Source organism: Bombus affinis, chromosome 17, assembly GCF_024516045.1.
Source record: "Bombus affinis isolate iyBomAffi1 chromosome 17, iyBomAffi1.2, whole genome shotgun sequence".
Taxonomy (NCBI): Eukaryota; Metazoa; Arthropoda; class Insecta; order Hymenoptera; family Apidae; genus Bombus; species Bombus affinis.
The window spans coordinates 5,817,760-5,839,140 of NC_066360.1; the positions used below are offsets into that span (position 1 = coordinate 5,817,760).

The window sequence follows — 21,381 nt, forward strand, 5'->3', positions numbered from 1 at the left end:
TAATGCTTGTCTTCTTTTGTGAACGTCATTATTTGATTGCAAGGAAAAACTAGAGACATTAGAGAAATACCATGAAATTCGAAAGCATGTCACGGTGCTTAATAGTTAATACGATTGCTTTTAACACACATATGGTAATCTATTGATTTATTCTAATATAGGCAGTTATTTATACTGTGGCGGCACTCGACCACGGAACTTTCCAACTGCTTCGCGACACAAAGCACTATAACCTTCAAAGCATAAGGCCGACGTGCCCAATGTACCATCGATATCCCTACAGTTCTTTCGCCGAATATTCGGAAGAATGTATACGCGGCAACCGTCGCGGTACATCTAATAAACGCGTGTGTAGTAGGGATATCGAAGGGCAACTAAGGAAAGAATCCGTTTGCGGAGCGAAGCAAACACGAGCCGAGATACGCGATTATAAACTCTCGATAGTTAATCGTAATTGTGGATCGTAAATTGTTGACTTGTGATTGTTAATAGTTAATAAACTTTTTGTTGAAAATCTGAGTATTCCTTCCGTACCTATCACGACATACCACTTCAATACTTTTTTCTAATAGATGATTCATAATATTTATTTAGTGTTTATTCTATATACATTCCTAACAAATTACGCCATTAATAACAAAATTACAAATAATTTTGATTTATTAAGAGTGCTAAGAAGATAGACGAAGATGAAGATAGACAAGGTTCACCATCCCCTTTTATTTCGAATATATTTAGTTATGTTTGTATATCAAACAATTTGAACGAATTTCGTTTCATTGTTTGACATTAACCTAGATTCTCTGAAGTTCTATTTAAGTTAAAGATCAAAATATCTTACATATAACATTTCGCTATAATTTCACGAATTTTCTACTATAATAATATTATTTCACATTTTTTCAATAACCTGTATTATTTTCCAAAAGGAACGCTATCGCAAACACGTGTGAACACATTCTACGCAGTACGGTTTTTGCCTATTGCTCAGGGACATTAAACTAACAAGAAAAGCGCGCCATATTTGATTAATACGAATTACATTTGAGACTCGAATAAGATATTCAAAGTTACAATTTTTGCAAATTGGATGCATTACGAAATATTCATGGGCATTTGATGTTTATTACGAAATCTCTTATAATGCATAATTATATCTTAACTATATTACGTAATATAAATGGAAATACTTTTTATATACTACATATGTGTAACAATTTGACTGCCTTCAGAAATGAAGATCAGCTTATTTACACACTTTGAGATTCATGTGTAACGTTTACCTTATCTACTAGTTGAATTAGCTGCACTATTTTTTGGTTTTTTTTTTTTATAAATCTTTAATATAATCAACAAATCTTTCGCCATCTATTTTAATTTTACTTAAGCCTCTTTCTCATCTTTCTTTGCATTAAATTGAGGGTGAGGGCGTCGTCTACGTAGAAATCGTGCTGTAATACCAGTGACGCTCGCGGGAATTGGTGTCCCTCGTCGTCTGCCAATTGTTTGAGACATCGTAGGGCCAAGTATAAAGCGGCTGATAACCCAAACGTCACGGTATTAAGTTGATAGGAGTCGATTTCACCGTTGGAGTTGCTCCACAGAATTTATTGATATTTCCTATCTTCTGGGCGTATCAATATCTGTCGATACATTTTTTGTGCTTCCTAGCGGCCTTCCGAGTCTTTGATGGGGATGTAGATGATCTCCCGCTGGAAGGGGAGGAACTTCGATTTGAATTGGAGGAAGTCGACCTTACCCTTTGCCTGTCCTGATGTAGCATTGTATGATGGCGACCTCCACATACCCGACAAGACCCGGCATGACAATCCCGAGTTGTGTGTCCCGCACTCAGGCAATTCAGACACAAGAGTGCACTTTTGACCTCCTTCAAGCGTTCGCGGACGCTTTTGGCTCTGAAGGCGTCGCAATGCCAAATGGAGTGTTGTCCCTTGCAAGAATGGCAGGAATTCTTGACCCGGGATGCGGTGAATGTCTGTCCTCGTATCTTACGCTGTCGGACTCGTTTGGGTTGGTCCGGTGGTTTAATTTGCTTGACCTCGGAGGGTGATATGCCTGTGAGCGCTAGATTCTCGAGGTAATCCAGCAAATCGGTGTATTGAGGCACCTCCTTGTTGGTCAAGGTTAGCTCCCATTGTTGTCTGACGTGATCGGGTAGCTTGGTGCTGATGAGGTCGAGAAGGATGCTATTCGCCTCTATGGATTGTCCCAAACTGGTTAGTGCATCAAGGTTCTGTCTTACGACATTGGTCAAGTCTCTTAGGGTCATTGGAGAACACTGCGTCAGCTTTGGATAGTTAATGATCGCAAGGCTATGACATGACACGATGCGTCGTGGACAATCGTACCTCTGCTTGAGAAGGCTCAGAGCCTTCGGATAGTTCTCCTCATGGAAAACTAGAGAGTTCACACAGTTCGCGGCTTCCCCTACTAAAGAAGCCCGCAGACAGTGGAATTTTTGCAAGGTGGTTAGGCAAGTGTTCTTGTCGATAGCCGAGTTGAAGATATTATAAAATGCGATCCAATTTTCGAATTTCCCGTCGAACGCTGGTAGCCGCATTTCTGGTAAATGCATTTTCGCTTTGGGAAAACCGATGCCCTTAGATGTCGACGGGATTGAAGATGGCTTTCCTTCCCGGAGGCGCTGTATTCTCTCGTCCAGGGAACTGTACTGTTCCGACGCTACGCGTTCCTGAACGATGTCCTCGTCCTCGATATCGTCCAACTCGTCCTGGAGTGATAGGAATCGTTTCCACCCGTCCTGGAGTAGGGCTTGAGATGATCTCAAATATGCAATCTCTTGCATGCCTGACTGTTCGTATCTATCGATGCGTTCCCTTACAGTCGTTAACGTGCCTTCGAACAGTTTATCACGTCGTTTCCTTATGCTGTTGATCTTAGCTGGGGTCGGCATGATTCGGGATGTGGACCGACTTGAAATCTTCTCAAAGTTGATTACTCAGTTACGTCGGGACGCTGCCTGGATGCGTGCCTCGACCAATGTGTATATCTCTTCGAAGGTGATGCTCCTGACGTCACTGACCTTGATGGAGTGATACACTTCCGCTGTTGGATTCAATGGGAACACGTGCCACTGTGTGGTTACTTCACTTGACACTGGCACGTGATCCGGCTCGAAGACCATGTAAATTCGACCAATCGCGGGGAGACGCGATCGCGATGAAACACGTCAACGGGAGTCGTAAATTCCCGTTACGATTATAATAATCGACGCCGCGAGTAGATCGATCCCCTGATTTTCGTTAAGACAATAGGGGTGGTTGAAATGATATAACTCCGTGATTAACAGTGTTATGACTTATATATTTTCCAACAACTTCGTATAATCACACACACTAGTATCGTCGCTGAGTATGGGAATTGCCTTGATCTTGTTCAGATTCTGACTGCCAATCTGATAGATCCGACTTCGACTGAATCGAATCAACAGAATCAACCGAATGACCGAATGAATAGACGTCGACTGCTTGACCTCGACAGTCTGACTTGACTGAATGACTTGAACTCACTGACTGATTGACTGGATAGACTGACTCTTTGCTCTCGTGCAATTACGGAGGAAAGCTCGTGTGGGTGTGGTTTTTTGGGGTGAAGAAAACGGATTCGTTGCTCACACTTTTCGTTCGTAAAGTGAGGGCAACGATCTGCGATGTCCATTGGTTAGTCGATGTTGATGAGTGATGAGAGGGGACGGAACCTCCTACTACTGTTGCTAGTTTGATGTCTTTGTTTTCTGGGAAAACCCGGCTTTTCCGTTAGGCATTTCCATTTTGCGTCGAGCCACTACCTGCTTTCTCCGTAATTCTTAAGAGCGCGTAATAAACCCAAGGACCCTTCTAAAAAACCAGCTGAAAACACTTCTAGAATTAGAAAGTCTTTTCTGGCAAACAGATTGACTTAAACCATATATGCGAACAATGCAGTTAGAATTTCAACTTTATGGTGGGTCCCCCTTCTATTCTCCATCTACACTGCCGACTTACCAATATCAACAGGAATAACCATAGCAACATTTGCCGACGACACAGCGCTATTAGCGTCCCACGCCAACCCGACAATAGCCTCACCCACTCTCCAGCGAGGTCTCGACTTAATGGAAAAGTGGTTCCACAAATGGGGCTTCAAAATTAATGAAAAAAAATCCACACATGTAACCTTCACGCTGCGAAAACAAACCTGCCCACAGGTCTCCATTAACAATATAACAGTTCCCAACAAGGACACCTGATACCTGGGCATGACTCTGGACAGGAGATTAACCTGGAAGCAACATATCCTAGACAAATCCAAGCAACTCACAGACAAACTCAAAAAATTTTATTGGCTCATTGGCCGTCGCTCCAACCTAAGCACGCAGAACAAAATTATGCTCTATAAGGCTGTAATAAAACCAGTCTGGACCTACGGAATCCAACTATGGGGAACAGCAAGTAATTCCAACATTGAAATACTCCAACGCTTCCAATAGATCTCTATTAAATGCACCCTGGTATGTTACCAACGAAACAATCCACCATGACCTCAAGATACTTACAGTCAAAGATGAAATACACAAGTCCAGAAGCAGATATAACGCAAGAGTTATATCTGCTTATACCACAACCCATTAGTCACCCAACTACTAGACACGACAGACCAGATCCGCAGACTAAAAAGAAAATACCCTCTAGATTAAATCCTTAGTTTCTACTAGAACTAACAATATAAAACTACTATAATCCATGTCATTGTATCACGCCAAATTAAGTTACTGAAAATTCTCAACGAGAATTGATTGTAAATATTCTAATAAATAAATAAAAAAGAAAAAAAAATGGTGGGTCCTTGGGCCTATGGAAGGTTCGCAGGACGGCACGTAGACCGTTGGCTGTCAAGCCGCGCGGGATGACGTGCAGATGTGTTGCGCGGCGGAACACTGAATAACTTTTAATTTTTTTATAAACGACTCTGCAATATTCTTTGATGTAATATCTTTAGTATCCTGACATTTAATAATAGCAACTTTTCCAAGTGTCTTACTATCAGTATCTTTAGCTTAAAAAATTGTTGAGGTTTTATATCTCGGACTAGAGAGAGCAAATGCATGGATGAATGTATTATAGGATTTCTTTATCAGAAATATTAGAAATTAGAATTTACAGTGGTTTCTATCCAATATGATAATTTAATGATAGATGGATGTATTACAGTGAACTTAATGCAGTAGTGTGATATGACAACTCTCGATTAACGACTCTTGATTCTTGACTCTCCGGTGGCTAATAGACGATTAATGGCTGCGATGCCGAAATATATTGATGACCGTTAGCCCTATTGAAGTCTTCCGACCCTTTCGGCTTGTCGGCATTTGCGCTTTATCGTCGACCTTGTCTGTATATCGGTATGTCTGTATGTATAACCAAAGAACCAAAGAGTTTTCCTAGAAATGAGACTCATTTCAACATCAGATAATAAATTACTCGAAACTTTTAGCAGATGTAAATAACTATATTTATTGTATATATGTTTTGTTTTCACTTTTCTGTAGTTAACGTGTCTGTCAGCGATAAATCTGAAGGTTTCTATTCAAGTACATTTATTTTTTTCACATATTTATTATGATATGAGAAAAAGCGGGAATCAATAATAATCGTAGTTTAATATTTTATATATATATGTCGGAGATGGAGAGACACCGGAGCCTTCCGTCGAAACCGGGGAAAAACCCCTAATATTGTAGTTTGGATTCCACCATAGCCGTAGTTAAATAATCACCGTCCTTCAGCCCGATTGTAATTGCCTGCAATCTATGAGAATGAGTTTGGGTTCGAGGTGACAACCAGTCACCGAATGTAGCCGCGGTCAAGGGACGAACATTTTTCTAACAAAGTCATGAAAAAGTCTATAGCCCTCCATAAAAAGAAATAGTTGTAATGTCCGAGAGTCGCGGCCCAGTCCGTCAGCATTCTACCTCGGGAATCCGTCTTGGTGTCCCTCCATTGCGACGAGCGCGCGTTGAAGTCACCAAGGACGAGCACCTGACGGGGCAGACATCTACGAACGCAGTCGCCGATTTCGTTCAGGAACGGAGTCGCCGAACGCGGCCACTCCGCTGTTGGGCGAGATGTAGATGCCCACTATCGCGATCCTGTTCCACTCGACGGCGACGAAGCCGTTACCGCGATCCAACAGGGCGCCGGGCGGACTCAACGCCGACGACCATGTTATAGCCGTCGATCCGTTCGAATCCCTGATCCAGTTGGGGGCGTCGGGGACGCGGTATGGTTCGGCCACCACAGCGAGTGCTACCCGATTCTCCCGGATGGTCTGGAGAAGCAGGTCTTGCGCCCGTCTGGCTCTTCCTACATTGCATTGGAGCAGGCGATTGTATTACTCCGCTAACTCCATGGCCTCCTCCCGGCCACTCGTCACTGCTGAAGGTGATGCTGCCCTGTTGACGTTTCCGCCTTGGTTCTCGTTGCCGCTGGCGATGGTAGCAGCAGCGGCGCCGGCGGCGGCGGCAGACTGTTGAGTAGGCCGTTTCCTCTTTCTCTTGGCTTTCGGGGGGTTGCATGCCACCCCGCCCATCCTGTGTCCCGATGGAGCTCCCAGCCGCTCGCATAGGGGACATTTCGGCGCGGAGGCGGGACATCCTCTGGCGCGGTGCCCGCTTCCTCCGCACCTATAGCAGAGATGGCTTCTATCCTCGGTGGACGTACAAGTCGCCCGTACGTGCCCCAACTCCAGGCACTTGAAACATTGCAAGGGCCTCTTCGGTATAGCAGAGACCCTCGCGATGGACCACCCCAAGACCACCTTGCCCGCCTGGGCTAGCTTGCGGGCACCGGCCGCCGGGCACTTGATCCATGCCGATCCGAGTCCTCCCCTGGAGACGCCGATCTCACCAATCTGGACATCCTCGCTGCCGCATCCCGCGGCCAAGGCCAGTGCTTGACGCAGCTCCTCCTTGTCCATCGAGATGTCCACGTTGGTGATTCTCAACTCCGCCTTAATCATGGGGGTTCCGACCTTTACCTTGGTTGGGTCCAGAACACCCGCCAGGCGCGTCGCCAAGATCGACGCCTTTTCCCTGTCCTTGTCCCCCGGGACTCTAATGACGATGGCGCCCGTCACCGCCTTCTTCATGGTGACGGCTTGCACGCCTATCTCACCGAGGGGGATGGCTCTCCTGGCCGTCGTAACGACGTCGGCGTACGACATGTTGGCTCCCTCGTTAAGCGTCAGAGTTACCGCGGATGTGCGCGGTGCGCGAGGGAGCGTGACTGTCGGCGACGTCTTTCCTTTCCTCTTCGGCGTTTTAACGGAGCCACCGCTGCGCGATTTCGGCGCGCCTTCCATTCTATCCGCCCGCAGTTTTTGGACTGCCACAGATGGTCGGGTCTTCTCATCTCTTCTCGTGGCGTCCATCTTCCTTTTGGCGGTGTTCGTCTCTTTCCGCCCCTTCTTACTTTTTCTCCCTACCACCACGCTCCACCCGCCGTCCTTCTGAGTCCTCGGGGGCGGCGGGGGGTTTGCGTGGGCGGGGGGACGAGTAGCAGAGTGTTCCGCGTTCCGTCGGGTTTCGGGAGTACTTTGTTGCTGTTGCCGTTGTTGTTGCAACAGACTCCCGAATTGTCTCTCCATCATCTTCATTATGGAGGGACCCAACTCTTCCAGCTTTCTCTCGAGGGCGTCGAGTCGCGCTCCTTGAGTAGCAGCCTCGTCTCGGGGGCGGTCCGCGTCGGCACCGCTGCATCGCGTGTATTCGAACGCGGGCATAGACCTTCTTGCCAGCTCTCTCCTGAGGGCGGCATTCTCCTCCTCTAGCGCGGACAGTCTCGCCTCCACCAGCCTCATCGCCGCGCTGTTGCCGCTGCTGCCCGCTTGTTCTCTCCTTCGCGGGGCCTCGTTCTTCCATGCGGCCGTGATATAGCTCGCCGCTTCCTTCAGCGCTTTGATGTACGTGCCCGTGAGGTTGGACGATGTGGTCGCCACCCTCATGATTTCGGACACGTGTCTCGTTAATTCCGCGCTGACGTCCGCGGCCGAGCTTGTCCTCACTCGAATCTCCAGATCTTTGGAGACTTCCAGGGTAGCTGATGTCGCCAGCTTCCTCCTCTTCCCCCTGGATGCGGTCGATGCCAGCGATGAGCGGGACGCGAACGAGGCTACCGATTCTTCGTCGTCCGACCTCGTTCGCGCGCGCGATCCTCCTGCCGTAGATGTTGTGGCTTCGTCTACCGGGGCCGGCGCGAGAAAGACACTGCCCGACCGGCTCCTGCTTCTCGTCCTCGGAGTTCTCGGAGGTTCCATATCTTCCTCCGAGTATACGCTCCTAGCCTCGCCAGGCGTGATAACACGTTCGGGGGCCTGGCGGTCCACCCCCGAGCGGCCGTGGTCGTGTGATGACGACGTAGTGGGGCCCACTTGACTACCCCCGACTACGCCGGTACTGGGGACTCCCTCCCCTGCACTGTACGTGTTTTTTTCTCTTGTCGACTCTTCCATAGTTTAATTTTTTGTTTTCGCCGGGTCGTCATCGGGAATCCGTCCTGGTGTCACTCACTCTTTCGCACCCTGCCCCGGAAAGGTCCGGTGCAGGGTGACAGGGAGCCCCACGAGAAGGTGAGGTGAGTGGTCTTGACAGGCATGGGTCCACCAACTTCTCCGAAGTTCCCCGCACCGGATCAGCGAACTGACGGGTACCAGAGGCACCGACCAGCCGCCACCCGACTATAGAGGAACATCAGATCCATCGGGGTTTCCCGGGGCGTGGTCCTACGCCCCGAGAACCCATGCCCGCCTCATGCTCCCTAAAAAAAAATTTGGTAAGTGCCGCCGAAAGGCGACAGTGCCTTACCATTTATATGTGTTCCATCCTTGTCTAGGGGAGTGCTAAACGTTTCTCCTTTCATACTACACAAAAAAAATTTTTTTTTTTTTTTTTTTTCGTGGAGGAAATCTTCATAGACACCTTAATACCCATTCAAAGTGGTGGGGCATAAGGTAGTGCCGGATTCTTACCGGCTAAAACCTCCACGGGCGGGGGATCAGTAGCCAGTGCGCGAGTTTCCTCGGGCCCCTGAGTGCCTAACATCATCAAGCACCCTTTACTAAGATGCACTCCCAGAAGATACGCACCTACAACAATACTGCAAGAGCGGGGCTGTCACTTGCCTGTTGCATATTTTTCTTTTCAGAAAAATTGTATAATGGGGTTTATCATTAATCGTTTATCCCTTCCGAGGATTCGAACTCGCCACACACACCACGCGTCGCCTTCAGTTCTGGGCTTTAACGAGCGTAGCTGGCTACACCGCCACACCTCAAATCCTAGTGGCTCTCCGACATATACTTTTATATCATGTAAACTGAGTGATATTAATAAATTGTGCTAAAAAATTGCGATTTATTATTTTTTCAGCCTGTCCTTTAAAAGTTATAGTGCTTCTTATCTATTTATAGCCTAATCGATAAACTTCTATATACATTTTGTAAAATATTAATACTTGAAATAATAATTAAACAATATCAAATACGATTATTTTGATATTGCGAATTATTGTAGAGTTATTGTATAGTTATTATATAATTTGTTGTATAGCTTTATTTAAAACTATTACATTTCTTACAAACGATTTTTCGTTTAGATCCTGATTAAGTTTATTTTCTCTTTAAATATCTTATATTACATACTATATGTATTTGTTTCTTAAATTTCGGTTTCCTTTTAAGTTACAGCCATAATTCTATAGGTACCAATTTAATTCGCATGATAGTTCTTTTAATCGATTAATTATAGCGTTACGTAATATTTATTTTATTTATAAGTACTTGAATACTAATATTCCAATTGTAACGTGTTTCAACTCTGAGATTTATATTTTGAATTCACTACAGCATAATTATTATTAAAAAAAAAAAAAAACAACGCCAATAAAGATATTAATTTTACAAAAAGATCTTTGAAACTGATCGCATTGATTGAAATAAAACACAATCAGTTTGAAAGTAAGTTATATCAAATTTCAAATGTTGTAAAAGAAACTCAAAATACACTTAATTGGTTTACATTTTCTCGACGCTTATTTCCATAGAAAATTCTATAATCCATAAAGAAATTTGAACTTGCTGCATAAGAAGTTATTCAATTTTTTCTAATAAATCATATATTGAGTTAAGATAAAACACAAGATTTCGTAGCAGTATAGGAATGTTGTCGACAAATAGTATCAATTTTTGATATATTTAATTGAAACCGCAGTTCCAAATATTAATATTCCAAAATATTATTATATATTTAGAATGCGATAAAAGTATCAATATTTCTTGAATACTACTATTTGAAAAGTGATATCAATTTCAGAACTGCACAACCTGCAATCCAAAATTTCTATACCTATATTACCAGGCATATATTGGGTTGGCAACTAAATGTATATAGTAAATACAAATAAGAATGAAAATTCAACATTTTTGCTTAAAAATATAACTTTATTCAATTAGATATTGTCCGTTTTTGTCGATGACCTTTTGTCATCTTTCAGGCAGTTTCATAATTCCATGTCTATAAAACTTCTGATTTTTACCAGCAAAGACTGAATTAAATGTGATTTTACATCATCAGCGTCATTAAAAACTACCATTTAAGGAGTTCTGCATGGAACGAAATAAATGGTAATCTGAAGGCGCAAGGTCAGGAGAATGCCGTTATTATAACATTATAAAATCAGGACGCCGCTGACGATAGCTACAGTCAGAATTCTCCCGAATATATAGAGGTGCTATAGATACGATATGTTAGGGCATCTATAGCACCTCATAACGCATCGAGATGCTCGGTAATAAATCCGGGCAAAGAGCAGTGCAGGAAATGCGGAAGCAGGGAGCACACGATGCAGATCTGCATCAGCGGAGGCACTAACGTGCTCCCCGGGTATGCATAATTGCATTTTCCCCTCCTCTCCAAATAAAAGGTGTATATGTATATAATCTTTTATAACATATCATTTCAAATTCTTTTTTCTTCTATTAGGCAACAAGTAAGTTATTAACACTCATCATGGGACACCCTGGAATATTGTAAAATATCGCAAGCATCATGTAATGTGTAAACATGTAAGTTAGTTGCTTTTTTTCTCTTTTCATGACCTTAAATTGTCTGTTTAAGTTATTTATAGATTGTGTTGCTATTTTCTGAGTAGTATATATATATATAAGTATAAAATTCAATACTTCCTTTGCGATTATAGAATATCTTTTCCATATTAAATTTGTAATTTCTTAGAAGACTTTAGCTTTAATTTTAATTCAAACCGCTACTATATCGAATCGATAACGTCGCATGTGACACAAAAATGGTAAGGACGTCAAGTGACCTGCAGGACAAGGAACGCGAAAAACTATTGCATGTCTTGTCTTTTCTACTCTTCGCCTGTAATGTTAAGCACGTGTTGCCGGTATCTCATCGGCGAGGAGTTAATGCGCATATGCATGTAAAGATTTTCTTAATCTTAATCAAGCAGTTTGTATACCTTGATACCAGTGTTTGATATTTGGACTCCCTTTGTATTAAGAAATATTGGCAGTTTACTGACGTAAACAATACTGACGTTTTAATTATAAAATACAAGCGATGGATCATTTTACCACACAAAGTGCAAAAAATCGTATGTATTACATACTAAATATCATATTTATGATATTTCAAATAAGCTTTGATAATTTTATGTCATTTATGTCATTAAGCATACCTAAACTTACGTAAATTTAATATAATTAAAAGTTAGAAATGTCATAATATGGATCAATAGTAATAAATTATTATTCTAGATTCAACTCAAATAAAAACTAAGACTAAAACAAAAAAAAGGAAAATGTTTCCTAAAAAAAATGTGTATTATAATTTACAGTATATGAAGAAAGAATTAACTATTTCTTTGTATAATACATCTTCATGTTTACCAAGTTATAAAAGTTATACAAGTTTGAAAGAATGTCTTTTCAACAAGGTTGAGACTGGACAAGAAATATATCAGTTTATTGTAGAAAAAACTATGAAAAATAATATTGTTGCTGATTATGAAGGTTCTATTCCACTTGTTTCTCCGCTTTTAGAGCAATTTAAAAAGAGACATACAAAATTCCATTATTTTAGTGTTCTGAAGCATTTAACCCAAAAACAAGAATGTAGTGAAGTAAAGTCAGAATGCGAATATCAGGTTAATAAGAAGCAATTAAAGTTATTTTTTGATCTTATATTCTCTAAAGTAATTCCTTTGGACCTGTTTGGAAAGTTACGGAATTTAAAAAAAATAAAACTAGCTATGTTTCACTTATTGGACACACCATGCTTTAAATCATTTAATTTGACACCTTTTATTGAAAAATTAGATGTAGGTAACAGCATCCTTTTAACAAAATTAATTACATTCAATGAATTTGCAGTATGAAAATATACTTATTTGTTTTAGATCTCTAGTATTACATGGCTGCAAGATATTAAAACTACAAGGACACAATGGTACATTATAGCAAAACTTGTAAAATGGCTTTTTGTCGGATTTCTTTTAAAGATATTGTATGCTTATTTTCATATGACATTAGCTTCTAAAAATAATGAAAGATTATATATTATGCGTTCAACTTGGAACTCTATTCAAAGAAAATTTATTAAGAAAGGAAAACGTTCAAATACCTTGCAACCTGATATTAACTGTAAGGAATGGAAGCCACCAATAGGCAGATATGTATTAATTCCTAAAAATTCTGATGTGCGACCTATATTTAAGCCAGAGTACATTAAACCAAAGTGTGTAATCAAATTGTATTTAAACATGAGTGTGTTGTTTTATATTCTAAAAAGAAAATTGATTAAAAAATTATGTTTTAGATATTATACCATTGACCATAAGAATCCTGAGACAAATCATTTGAATCTAATATTTAAATTTTTAAAACAATTGCATACTACAGTATATGGAAACACTAATTTTGGAAACGAATGGGAATCAATTGTTCAACATAAACGTAATGAAGGAACAACACATTTATATTTTGTGTCTTGTGATGTAACAAATGCTTTTGGTTCTATAATACAAGGTATAATTATTCTCAACTTTAAATATTTGATATATTTACAAATAGGTGCTAACATTTTTATTTTATACTATAGAGGAATTATATAACATTATACAATCACTCTGTAAAGATCTTCCTGAAAATTTGATACTCAAGTATTATGCAGTTAAAAGTAAAAAATTTATGGAGGAGATTGTATGTTATAAACAATATTTCTCTGATCCAAATTTGTTATTACCTTTAGCACCTGGTACATTATATTCAAATACAAATATGAGATGGCAACAAGTAAAAAAAAAATGGCTATTAGACAAAATTTCACAAGTTATTTTTCAACAAAGAGTATGAAAAACAAAATTTTATGAAAATTATATAATTAAAATACTATAAATACTATTTAAAATTGGTGTTTGAACTTACAAAACATAATATTTTGATTTATAGGTAAAAATAAATGAGGAGGTTCATGTTATAACAAAAGGAGTTGTTCAAGGTGCAATTACATCATCAGTTTTATCAGATATATATTATAATTTTATATTACATAAAGCAATGTCAACATATTTAACAACTGGAAAAATTATAAAATATGTGGATGACATTTTATATGTCACTGAAAGTGAAAGTGTTGCAAGACAGTAAGATACAAAATAGCTTAATAAGTTCATAATTAAAAAGTTCAAAAATATATATTTTATTAATCATTTTATTTTGTGGAATAGATTTTTACAACTTACAAAAGAAGGTATCCCACAGTATAATTGTTACTTTAAACCATCAAAGACTCGTACTAATGTTATGGCTTGTGATGGAAACATAGCTGTGAACAATATTACTTACATTGGCTATGAAATTAATTGTACTACTTTAGAAGTAGAATATAAACATTCACATACTAATTTCAGTCATGCAATAAAAGTTTCTAAAAAGGATGATTTACCTCCTCTAGTGTAAGTAATTGTGTAAACAATTATGAATGTTATGATAAAAAGTATACTACTACATAATTACAATATATGTATATTTTGTAGTATTTCTTACAGATTTTAACTATAAATTTTTTTTAGATATTTAAGAAAGCGGTTAAGTAATATAGCACGTTTGAAATTATCAAAATTTATTTTGAACAGAACAATTAATTCTGAAAATACTATAATGAGGATCATAAAACAAGCATGCTTATTACAGGCAGAATATACACGCATTTTGATAAAAGAGTTATTTGATAATGAGCCAAGAAATATCCAAGGTATACTTTTAGTTATGCAAAATATTGATAAACGAATTGCAAGACACATTATAAAAACATCTTTAATAGGTAAGATATATTAATTATTAATTATTAAATTTATAATTAATTATTAACTCGATTATTAATTATTATGCGATGTTACGAAATATTATTATATATAGTTACTCACATAACCGATCAAACACTATAAAACAGAATAACGTTTTAAAAATTGGAACAAATGTCTTGAGCTTTTTGAAAATTTAGGAGGAATAGTTTACTAGATGACGTATGAAGAAAGTTTTGAAAACAATGCGATTGGTCGGAATCGCGAAGAAAATAGTAAAGGTCTCTTTTTGCAAATTTTGAATCTGGACCTGTAATGAGATTTAAACTATACGTTAGTTATATACATGTTAAGTATATAATCGCAATCGATTACGGTTTCTATAAGTTACAAACGGTTAAAAGTGAAAAAACCGCAGTTTTTCACGACTTTTAGCTCAGAATCTAAAGATTCTTACATCTTTCGATGGTTGTTGCTTGTTTCCGTATCAACTTATTTCGATAAAATCTTCAGCATGTATGTATAGGTATGTATAGGTGTTCGGCTACACGTATAAAATATTTTAAGAGATGATTCTTGAAGCTAAAATAAGATGAAAATCTACAATAAAAAAATTACGTTTTCAGTTTTCATAAAAATTTCAAACCTCCTTACACGAACGAAAGTAGATTAACCTAAACAGCAGGATGCTCAGAGATCCTCAAATCGAACGGTACATGGGCAGCCGCTTACCTCATACAAATCGTAGAGAAGAAGATTATGACATTTGAAGACGTAAACCATTTTGCGCTTTTATAAAAAGAATAAATAAAAATAATAATAAAATAAAAAAATTTCATACACGCACCGTAATCATCTGAACCACGGGTGTCCGCAGAAAAATCACAGACACAAAAACAAACTGTTCATAGAGAAATTGTAACGAAAATAGCAATCGTTTTATAGTAGAATAAACGTTCAATATAGCCTCTGTTTTCTCGCAAACAAAGTACATATTAAGCACGGTACATACAATACGATCTATATACATTACACACCTTACATATCCAAATCACTTGAGTTGGAACTAAATAAAAAAGTTTAAGAAATAACAAAGAATACAAAAATAGAGGAAATAAATAAGTTCAAAGAACTAAAAATAAAAAGGCCCCAAAAAAATCTACAGCAGAATAACTTGAACTTATATTAGATCTACAATTAACTTCAACTTTATATTTATGCAATTCTCTTAACGTTTTTCATTGGCTGTGGCGAAATGATTCTGTCTTTCTAGAACTGTTTTACCCTCTTACTAAATTTCTAAAATCGCCAAAACAGGTTACGTAACAACGTAGCAGTGGAGAGTCCGCTAAAAAAAAAAAAAAGAAAAAAATTACGATATTTTTCGTCAACGCTTTCGTTTTCTTTGTGTGGTTGGGTATGCCTATTGAGAAAACGAACAGGTTCCTCACCAGATGTGGTGATTTTAAATTGGTTAGAATTACCTTGCAAAAATAGTATCATTTCGGCAACGAAAGCAGTAACTTAAGAGAGCTACTCAACGCAATAAATATAACTTTTCATTTGGTTGTACATTATGTTGAAGTAATTCGACTTCTTTCCTGGTCTTCGAAGCCATTAAGAGTTGTCTAGTACTAAATCAATTTGAAGAGCCTCTCAGATTCATAGTCTTTTTGCAACATGACTTGTACAGATGGTGCAGCGGGGTATAAATAGCCCAGTTTCGGAATTATACAAAAACCCATATATGCGTGCGGATTTGGATTAGCATACACTGTATTATATACTTACACTTATACTCAAATATATTTCTGTTACACATTCATCTACGCGTTCCTCTAACAGATAACCTGAACACATTAATGTGTATTATTACACATTACTCCATAAAACGGTACTTTAATTAATCCTTCGAATATAATTTTAAACAATTTTCGTTGTAGTTTCTTTTGGTTTCTTCATTTTTTATTTCATGTGCATGTATGTATGAACATTGTAATATGCAGTAATCAGTAATTTGAGTGGAAAATATGTGTAATTCATGCAAAACAGCATTTACCCATATTTAATAGCACCTCAAGAATATTTAATGTGTATGTGATTTTTCTGTGGACATCCGCTAACGAGACGATTATGATGCGTGTATGAAATTTATATAAACATTGTTTATGTTCTATTATTTATTAATTATTGGTGGAGACAAAGGATTAAAGGGAACATTAATCTTCTTTACTCGAAAATTCCACGAGGCGGTTTTCGATATGCTGTTATGGATTTTAATTAGTAAGCAGATATAATGATGAATCTACGATTTTTCTTACAAAACAACGTGAAGGATGATTTACGCCTTTAAATGTCTTAATTTTCTTCTCTATGATTTGTACGAGGTAAGCTGCTGCCTATTTAAGGATCCCTGTGTACCCCGCTGCTTAGGTTAACCTACTTTCGTTCGTGTAAGGAGGTTTGCTCATGTACAGGGATATTTCGGCCAATTGTTAATTGTCAGCAATTAATAAAAAACAAAACAGATAACATAATCTTTTTTGTTCTAGATTTTCATCTTATTTCAGCTTCAAGAATCATCCCTTAAAATGTTTACAACTACAGCCGAACGCCCATACGTATACACGTACAACTGACATAAATATAAAAAATCTGTAGTTTAAATATTCATTACAATTATTTGGGTGACCTCTACTTTGTTCTTTGCGATTCCGGCCGATTGCAATTTTGTCAAAACTTTTTTACGCGCCATCTAGTAAACTGTTCCCCCTAATTTTTCAAAAAAGCTCAAGTCGTTTGGCCCAATGTCCAAAACGTTATTCTGTTTGATAGAGTGTTTGATCGATTATGTGAGTAACTGTACATAAATATCAATGTTTATTTTAGGTGAGACAGAAACAATAGATAAATTAAGTTTCAACAAATGGAATCGCAAAATTTTACACATCTTATGGATGTCTTACAAAACAGTCTTTATGAAGGATAAAATTTTACAACCAAAATTTATTAGATACTTTTCACAACGTAAAAAGATACAAATAAACAAATCTCATAAATTATAGTATTATTCCAATATATTTATATATTCTATATTTCTATTTTTATAAAATTATATGTACAGTATTAAATATATGAATTTACGAAATATATTAAATATATTAAACAATTACTATCCAAAATCATCCGTAAATTAGGCAGCAGGGTGCATATGAAGATTTATACGCTTCCATGGATTCTTGAGTAGATAGGTCCAGCGCTAGAATATAGATTTGCCGTCCATGACAACGTTGTCAATCAATATATTATTATCAAATAATTATGATTATAATATATGTATTATAACTATAATTATGCTGCGTTGTTGCAACGTTCACGTGTCACGTGATAGTCTGTTTAAAATAAAGTTCCTATTGAAAAGAAAGTGTAACATCAAACCACATCAAAGACGAGGCCACACACCGCGGGCAAGATGATAGCCAGATGTCTACACATCCTTGGCGCGTACCCACAATAGTCTTAAGGACCCACCATGGGTCTTGGCATTTTCATAGTTAAGGTCCCTCAGACCAAACAAGTGTAGTATCGTAAAAAAGCCTGATTAAAGATCGATCAAAACAGTGTCGTCTGTCCTTCAGTTGTTAGTTTACATAGGAAAAAAGCCTATGTGACTAAGGTCACCTAGTTCTTGCGGAGCGTTGGCATGATGAGATTAAAGAGAGAAAAAAATAACGCTAATGGAGGGGGACGATTTGGGTTCAAAGAGGTCAAAGTGTGTGAATTGAGAAATGAGAGTGAGTCGAGAGGTTAGAGTGAGTCGAGAGGTTAGAGTTAGTCGAGAAGTCGAAAGTTAGAGTTAGAGAGGTTAGAGTTAGTCGAAAGGTCACCTAGTTCTTGCGGAGCGTTGGCATGATGAGATTAAAGAGAGAAAAAAATAACGCTAATGGAGGGGGACGATTTGGGTTCAAAGAGTGTTGACCGAGAGGTCAAAGTGTGTGAATCGAGAAGTGTGAGTGAGTCGAGAAGTCGAAGAGTAGAGTTGTTAGCGTTGTCGAGTTCGAGAGTAGTTGAAGTAAAATAAGATTGTTGCATTTAGTTTAAGTTAAACAACCATCGTTTTCTGTCTAATTAATATCTGTTTATTTATTGTAAATAAATTATAAATAGTATCAGGAAAAATTTATACCTAAATTTCTCCGATACTACACAAATATCTTTTATTTTAAGTGGCCCTTTACATTTATTGTTTACTATGTGTTGACACGGGAAAGGTGGTTTTTCTCACGTTCGGTATTTTCCGTTAGCAACTTTCTCTAGAGGACGGCTAAAACCCTTCCTGGTCCACCAACTTTCTTATTATTCAATCGAAAGCGGTGTCTATTACCCTCACTTTCCTAACCAAAATTGTCATCAACAAATCTGATGGTCCCGTGTCCTTAAACACACCCACCCCTAGCTTTCCTCCGCCACAACATCGTCACTAAACTTCACTTATTTTCTATCTTTAGAAAAGTCAACATATCTTTACCGGTTTCTACCCTTAGACCAATCGCGTACTTGATTTATACATACCCATCAGTGTAACTAGGTTCTAAAGTTGTGAATTGTGATTGTGATTATTGAATTCATAGTAAAGTTTAATAAAAAAAGAAAGTTAATAGTTGTGTTACGACTTAACCTTCTTGTTTTATCATATTTATATATTCTATATTTCTATTTTTATAAAATTATATGTACAGTATTAAATATATGAATTTACGAAATATAGTAAATATATTAAGCAAACCTTCAAATTTACGTGACAAAAGCATCGTTTTAAGCCGGCCTCTTTTGTTTCTTTGCGGAATTCTTTGATAGATAACCGCATCTATGTTGCAGCCGACCGCCAACCGAACGTATATTCATGGATTTACCGACAAATACAATACATAGTATTATGCATAGTTTCGTATATGCAATTGTTCACAGGGCTTTCATCCGAATGAATTATTTCCTAGATAGGAAGAGTAATAAGACACACTAATGTTTAAAGCTTGATAAGCGTACCTCAAACTATATAACACTAGAAAAGGTAAAAATGTAAGAATTGAGGATAGGCATTAGGGCGTCTAAGTTCGAGGGAGAGGTGCTAAAGTCAGAAGGCAGGATATTATCAAGAGAAATATAGAGGAAGTAAGAGATGGAAAATTAAAGACCAAGGTATTAGGGAGCGAATAAAGTAGTTAAATAGGAATGGCTTTAGAGGGAAACAGAGAGAGGGAATGAGGAAGGAAGAATACATTTATGCGGAATTGACGAGGAGAGATAACCAGGTGCGTGGGCACCTGCATTATAATAGATTAAATAATAGTAGGTTATATGTAATAATAGTAGGTAAACGAGGTTAAGATGCAGTAGTGTAGAAGATGCGGGCAGATTCTAACTAGAAGAAAACAAAGGAAAGTGTAAGTATGAAAGTAGATAGACTGAGATTTTTTTTTATTTTTTTTTTTTTTTTATTATTATTATTATTATTATTAGACTGAGAGATGGCCTGAGAAACGTAGGAGACGGAAGATACTGCAAAGAAACAATAAAATGGCTAAGGGATTTAGAAAAAAAGGAAGATAAACAAAACCAAAGCTAGGGTTAGGTAATGATAAAGTAGAAATAGAGTAGAAATAGAGTAGAATAGGTTAACTAAATAAGTAATTAGTTAACCAAGAAGCAATAGCAAAGCAAATATAAGTATGAAAGGATGAATGAAAGAAGTTGTAAGTCAAATTCATTTCTAAATTGATGAGATCGAAATTAAATAAATAATAATAATAGTAAGACATGCAAAAAGATCGATGTAAGTGAACGATGGCATGACGTTGTTTCAGATCTCCTGACTTGGTAGCTTTAAATCTTTAATTATGCAATACACGAAGATATACATGTCTTGTACAGGGTGTGAGAAAATTACATAATGCGACCATCATAATGTGATTCTACACCCATAGTCTGGTCGAGATCACAGAAAAGATCAATTCGCGTCCATTAGTGTAAAGAAGAATCTGTTATCGCTCTCGTTCGTGCTTTTCCATTAATGAATATATGAAGCACAACTTGAGGTGTAGTAGTGTCTCACTGGACAGTGATGCGAATAATGCGCGTCGGAGGCCTACAACCGTATAGAATTCAGCGCGCTCAAGCATTACAAAGGAGGAGATAGATATGTACCATAGACAAAGCGCAGAGAAAATCAGCCCCAGGTAATAATAGGATAGATTCCAAAATTTTACAAGAACAAGTATATGCTACGGGAATATCTGAATAAAAATCCACAATGAGATTTGGAAAAATACAAGATATCTAATGAATGCAAGAAAAAATGTAATAATTTTCCTAAAGAAACTGAAAAAAAAGTATTGAGATCAATAACCTTGACGGATTGCATAGGAAAGATACTGGAAAAAATTATAAACAACAGATTAGTAGACGGGACAGAAAGGAACAAAGTAATGGATGGAGAAACAGGGGCACAATGGAAATCTATATATTCAATTCTTTTACAAGTCCACTGATAGAAATAGAGTACAAACAGACAAACTACACCATGCAGATCTAAGAGCAGCGATAGGTTATAGAATCATAACTCCATCAAATATAATGAACATAAAGGCTGGCATAATGGATATAGAAAGCAGGGCGGAATTTATAACGGAAAAATATATTATAAAAAAAAAGACTCGGTCCGAGGGTTGAAATAAAAAATGATTGATCTAATAAAGAAGCTAAATTAAAATTAAGCTTTACAAAATTTAAAATTTATTGTATGAACCACACGATAGTGTTAAACGTAATCTGAACCTTTGTATCGTGATTACAAAAGTGGTTGTATCACAGCGTGGCCGCAAATACGCTACGTACCAAATAAATGAGCGAAGGAAACAATTACACATCATTTCTCATTGATTGTTGCTTGATTAGAACTAGTTTCTAAAAAAACTTTAAAGAA

General features: G+C 37.9%; 2 protein-coding genes, 2 long non-coding RNA genes and 1 other non-coding gene across 13 annotated transcripts in view; 2 read left to right on the forward strand and 3 right to left on the reverse strand.

Moving 5' to 3' along the window:
• Positions 1–17,549, forward strand: part of LOC126926169 (telomerase reverse transcriptase-like) — a 57,286-nt gene extending 39,737 nt beyond the window's left edge. Inside the window, exons 1-11 of one of the 9 annotated variants that reach the window (XM_050742302.1) lie at positions 10,881–10,957; positions 11,057–11,139; positions 11,309–11,690; positions 11,854–12,416; positions 12,495–12,832; positions 12,914–13,122; positions 13,196–13,443; positions 13,546–13,739; positions 13,824–14,051; positions 14,169–14,419; positions 14,600–14,745. In XM_050742302.1, coding sequence (XP_050598259.1) covers positions 11,657–11,690; positions 11,854–12,416; positions 12,495–12,832; positions 12,914–13,122; positions 13,196–13,443; positions 13,546–13,739; positions 13,824–14,051; positions 14,169–14,419; positions 14,600–14,616 — 2,082 coding nt within the window. In that variant the 5' untranslated portion in view covers positions 10,881–10,957; positions 11,057–11,139; positions 11,309–11,656 and the 3' untranslated portion in view covers positions 14,617–14,745. Of the gene's footprint in view, positions 1–10,809; positions 10,998–11,029; positions 11,140–11,171; positions 11,691–11,853; positions 12,417–12,494; positions 12,833–12,913; positions 13,123–13,195; positions 13,444–13,545; positions 13,740–13,823; positions 14,052–14,168; positions 14,420–14,599; positions 14,746–17,288 lie in introns of those variants that run through there. The other 8 variants (XM_050742297.1, XM_050742300.1, XM_050742303.1 and 5 more) reach the window with 8 other exon arrangements.
• On the reverse strand, positions 1,637–2,935 carry LOC126926387 (uncharacterized). Its single transcript, XM_050742710.1, has one exon. The coding sequence runs from the start codon at positions 2,933–2,935 to the stop codon at positions 1,637–1,639; it is 1,299 nt and encodes a 432-aa protein (XP_050598667.1).
• Positions 8,838–8,943, reverse strand: LOC126926408 (U6atac minor spliceosomal RNA). Its single transcript, XR_007714541.1, has one exon. It is a non-coding gene; the product is annotated as a U6atac minor spliceosomal RNA (small nuclear RNA).
• On the reverse strand, positions 14,202–15,501 carry LOC126926181 (uncharacterized). The gene is made up of 3 exons (XR_007714421.1): positions 15,054–15,501; positions 14,857–14,981; positions 14,202–14,709 (listed from the first exon to the last, which is right to left on the reverse strand). It is a non-coding gene; the product is annotated as an uncharacterized LOC126926181 (long non-coding RNA).
• A 1,880-nt stretch (positions 17,550–19,429) lies between the features above and the next one.
• Positions 19,430–21,172, forward strand: LOC126926179 (uncharacterized). Its single transcript, XR_007714419.1, has 2 exons — positions 19,430–19,843; positions 20,264–21,172. It is a non-coding gene; the product is annotated as an uncharacterized LOC126926179 (long non-coding RNA).
• The last annotated feature ends 209 nt before the right edge of the window (positions 21,173–21,381 follow it).

What these genes read in the sequence shown, in the direction of transcription:
- LOC126926387 (XM_050742710.1), bottom strand. Translation starts at nt 2,935, where the DNA reads ATGCCGACCCCAGCTAAGATCAACAGCATAAGGAAACGACGTGATAAA.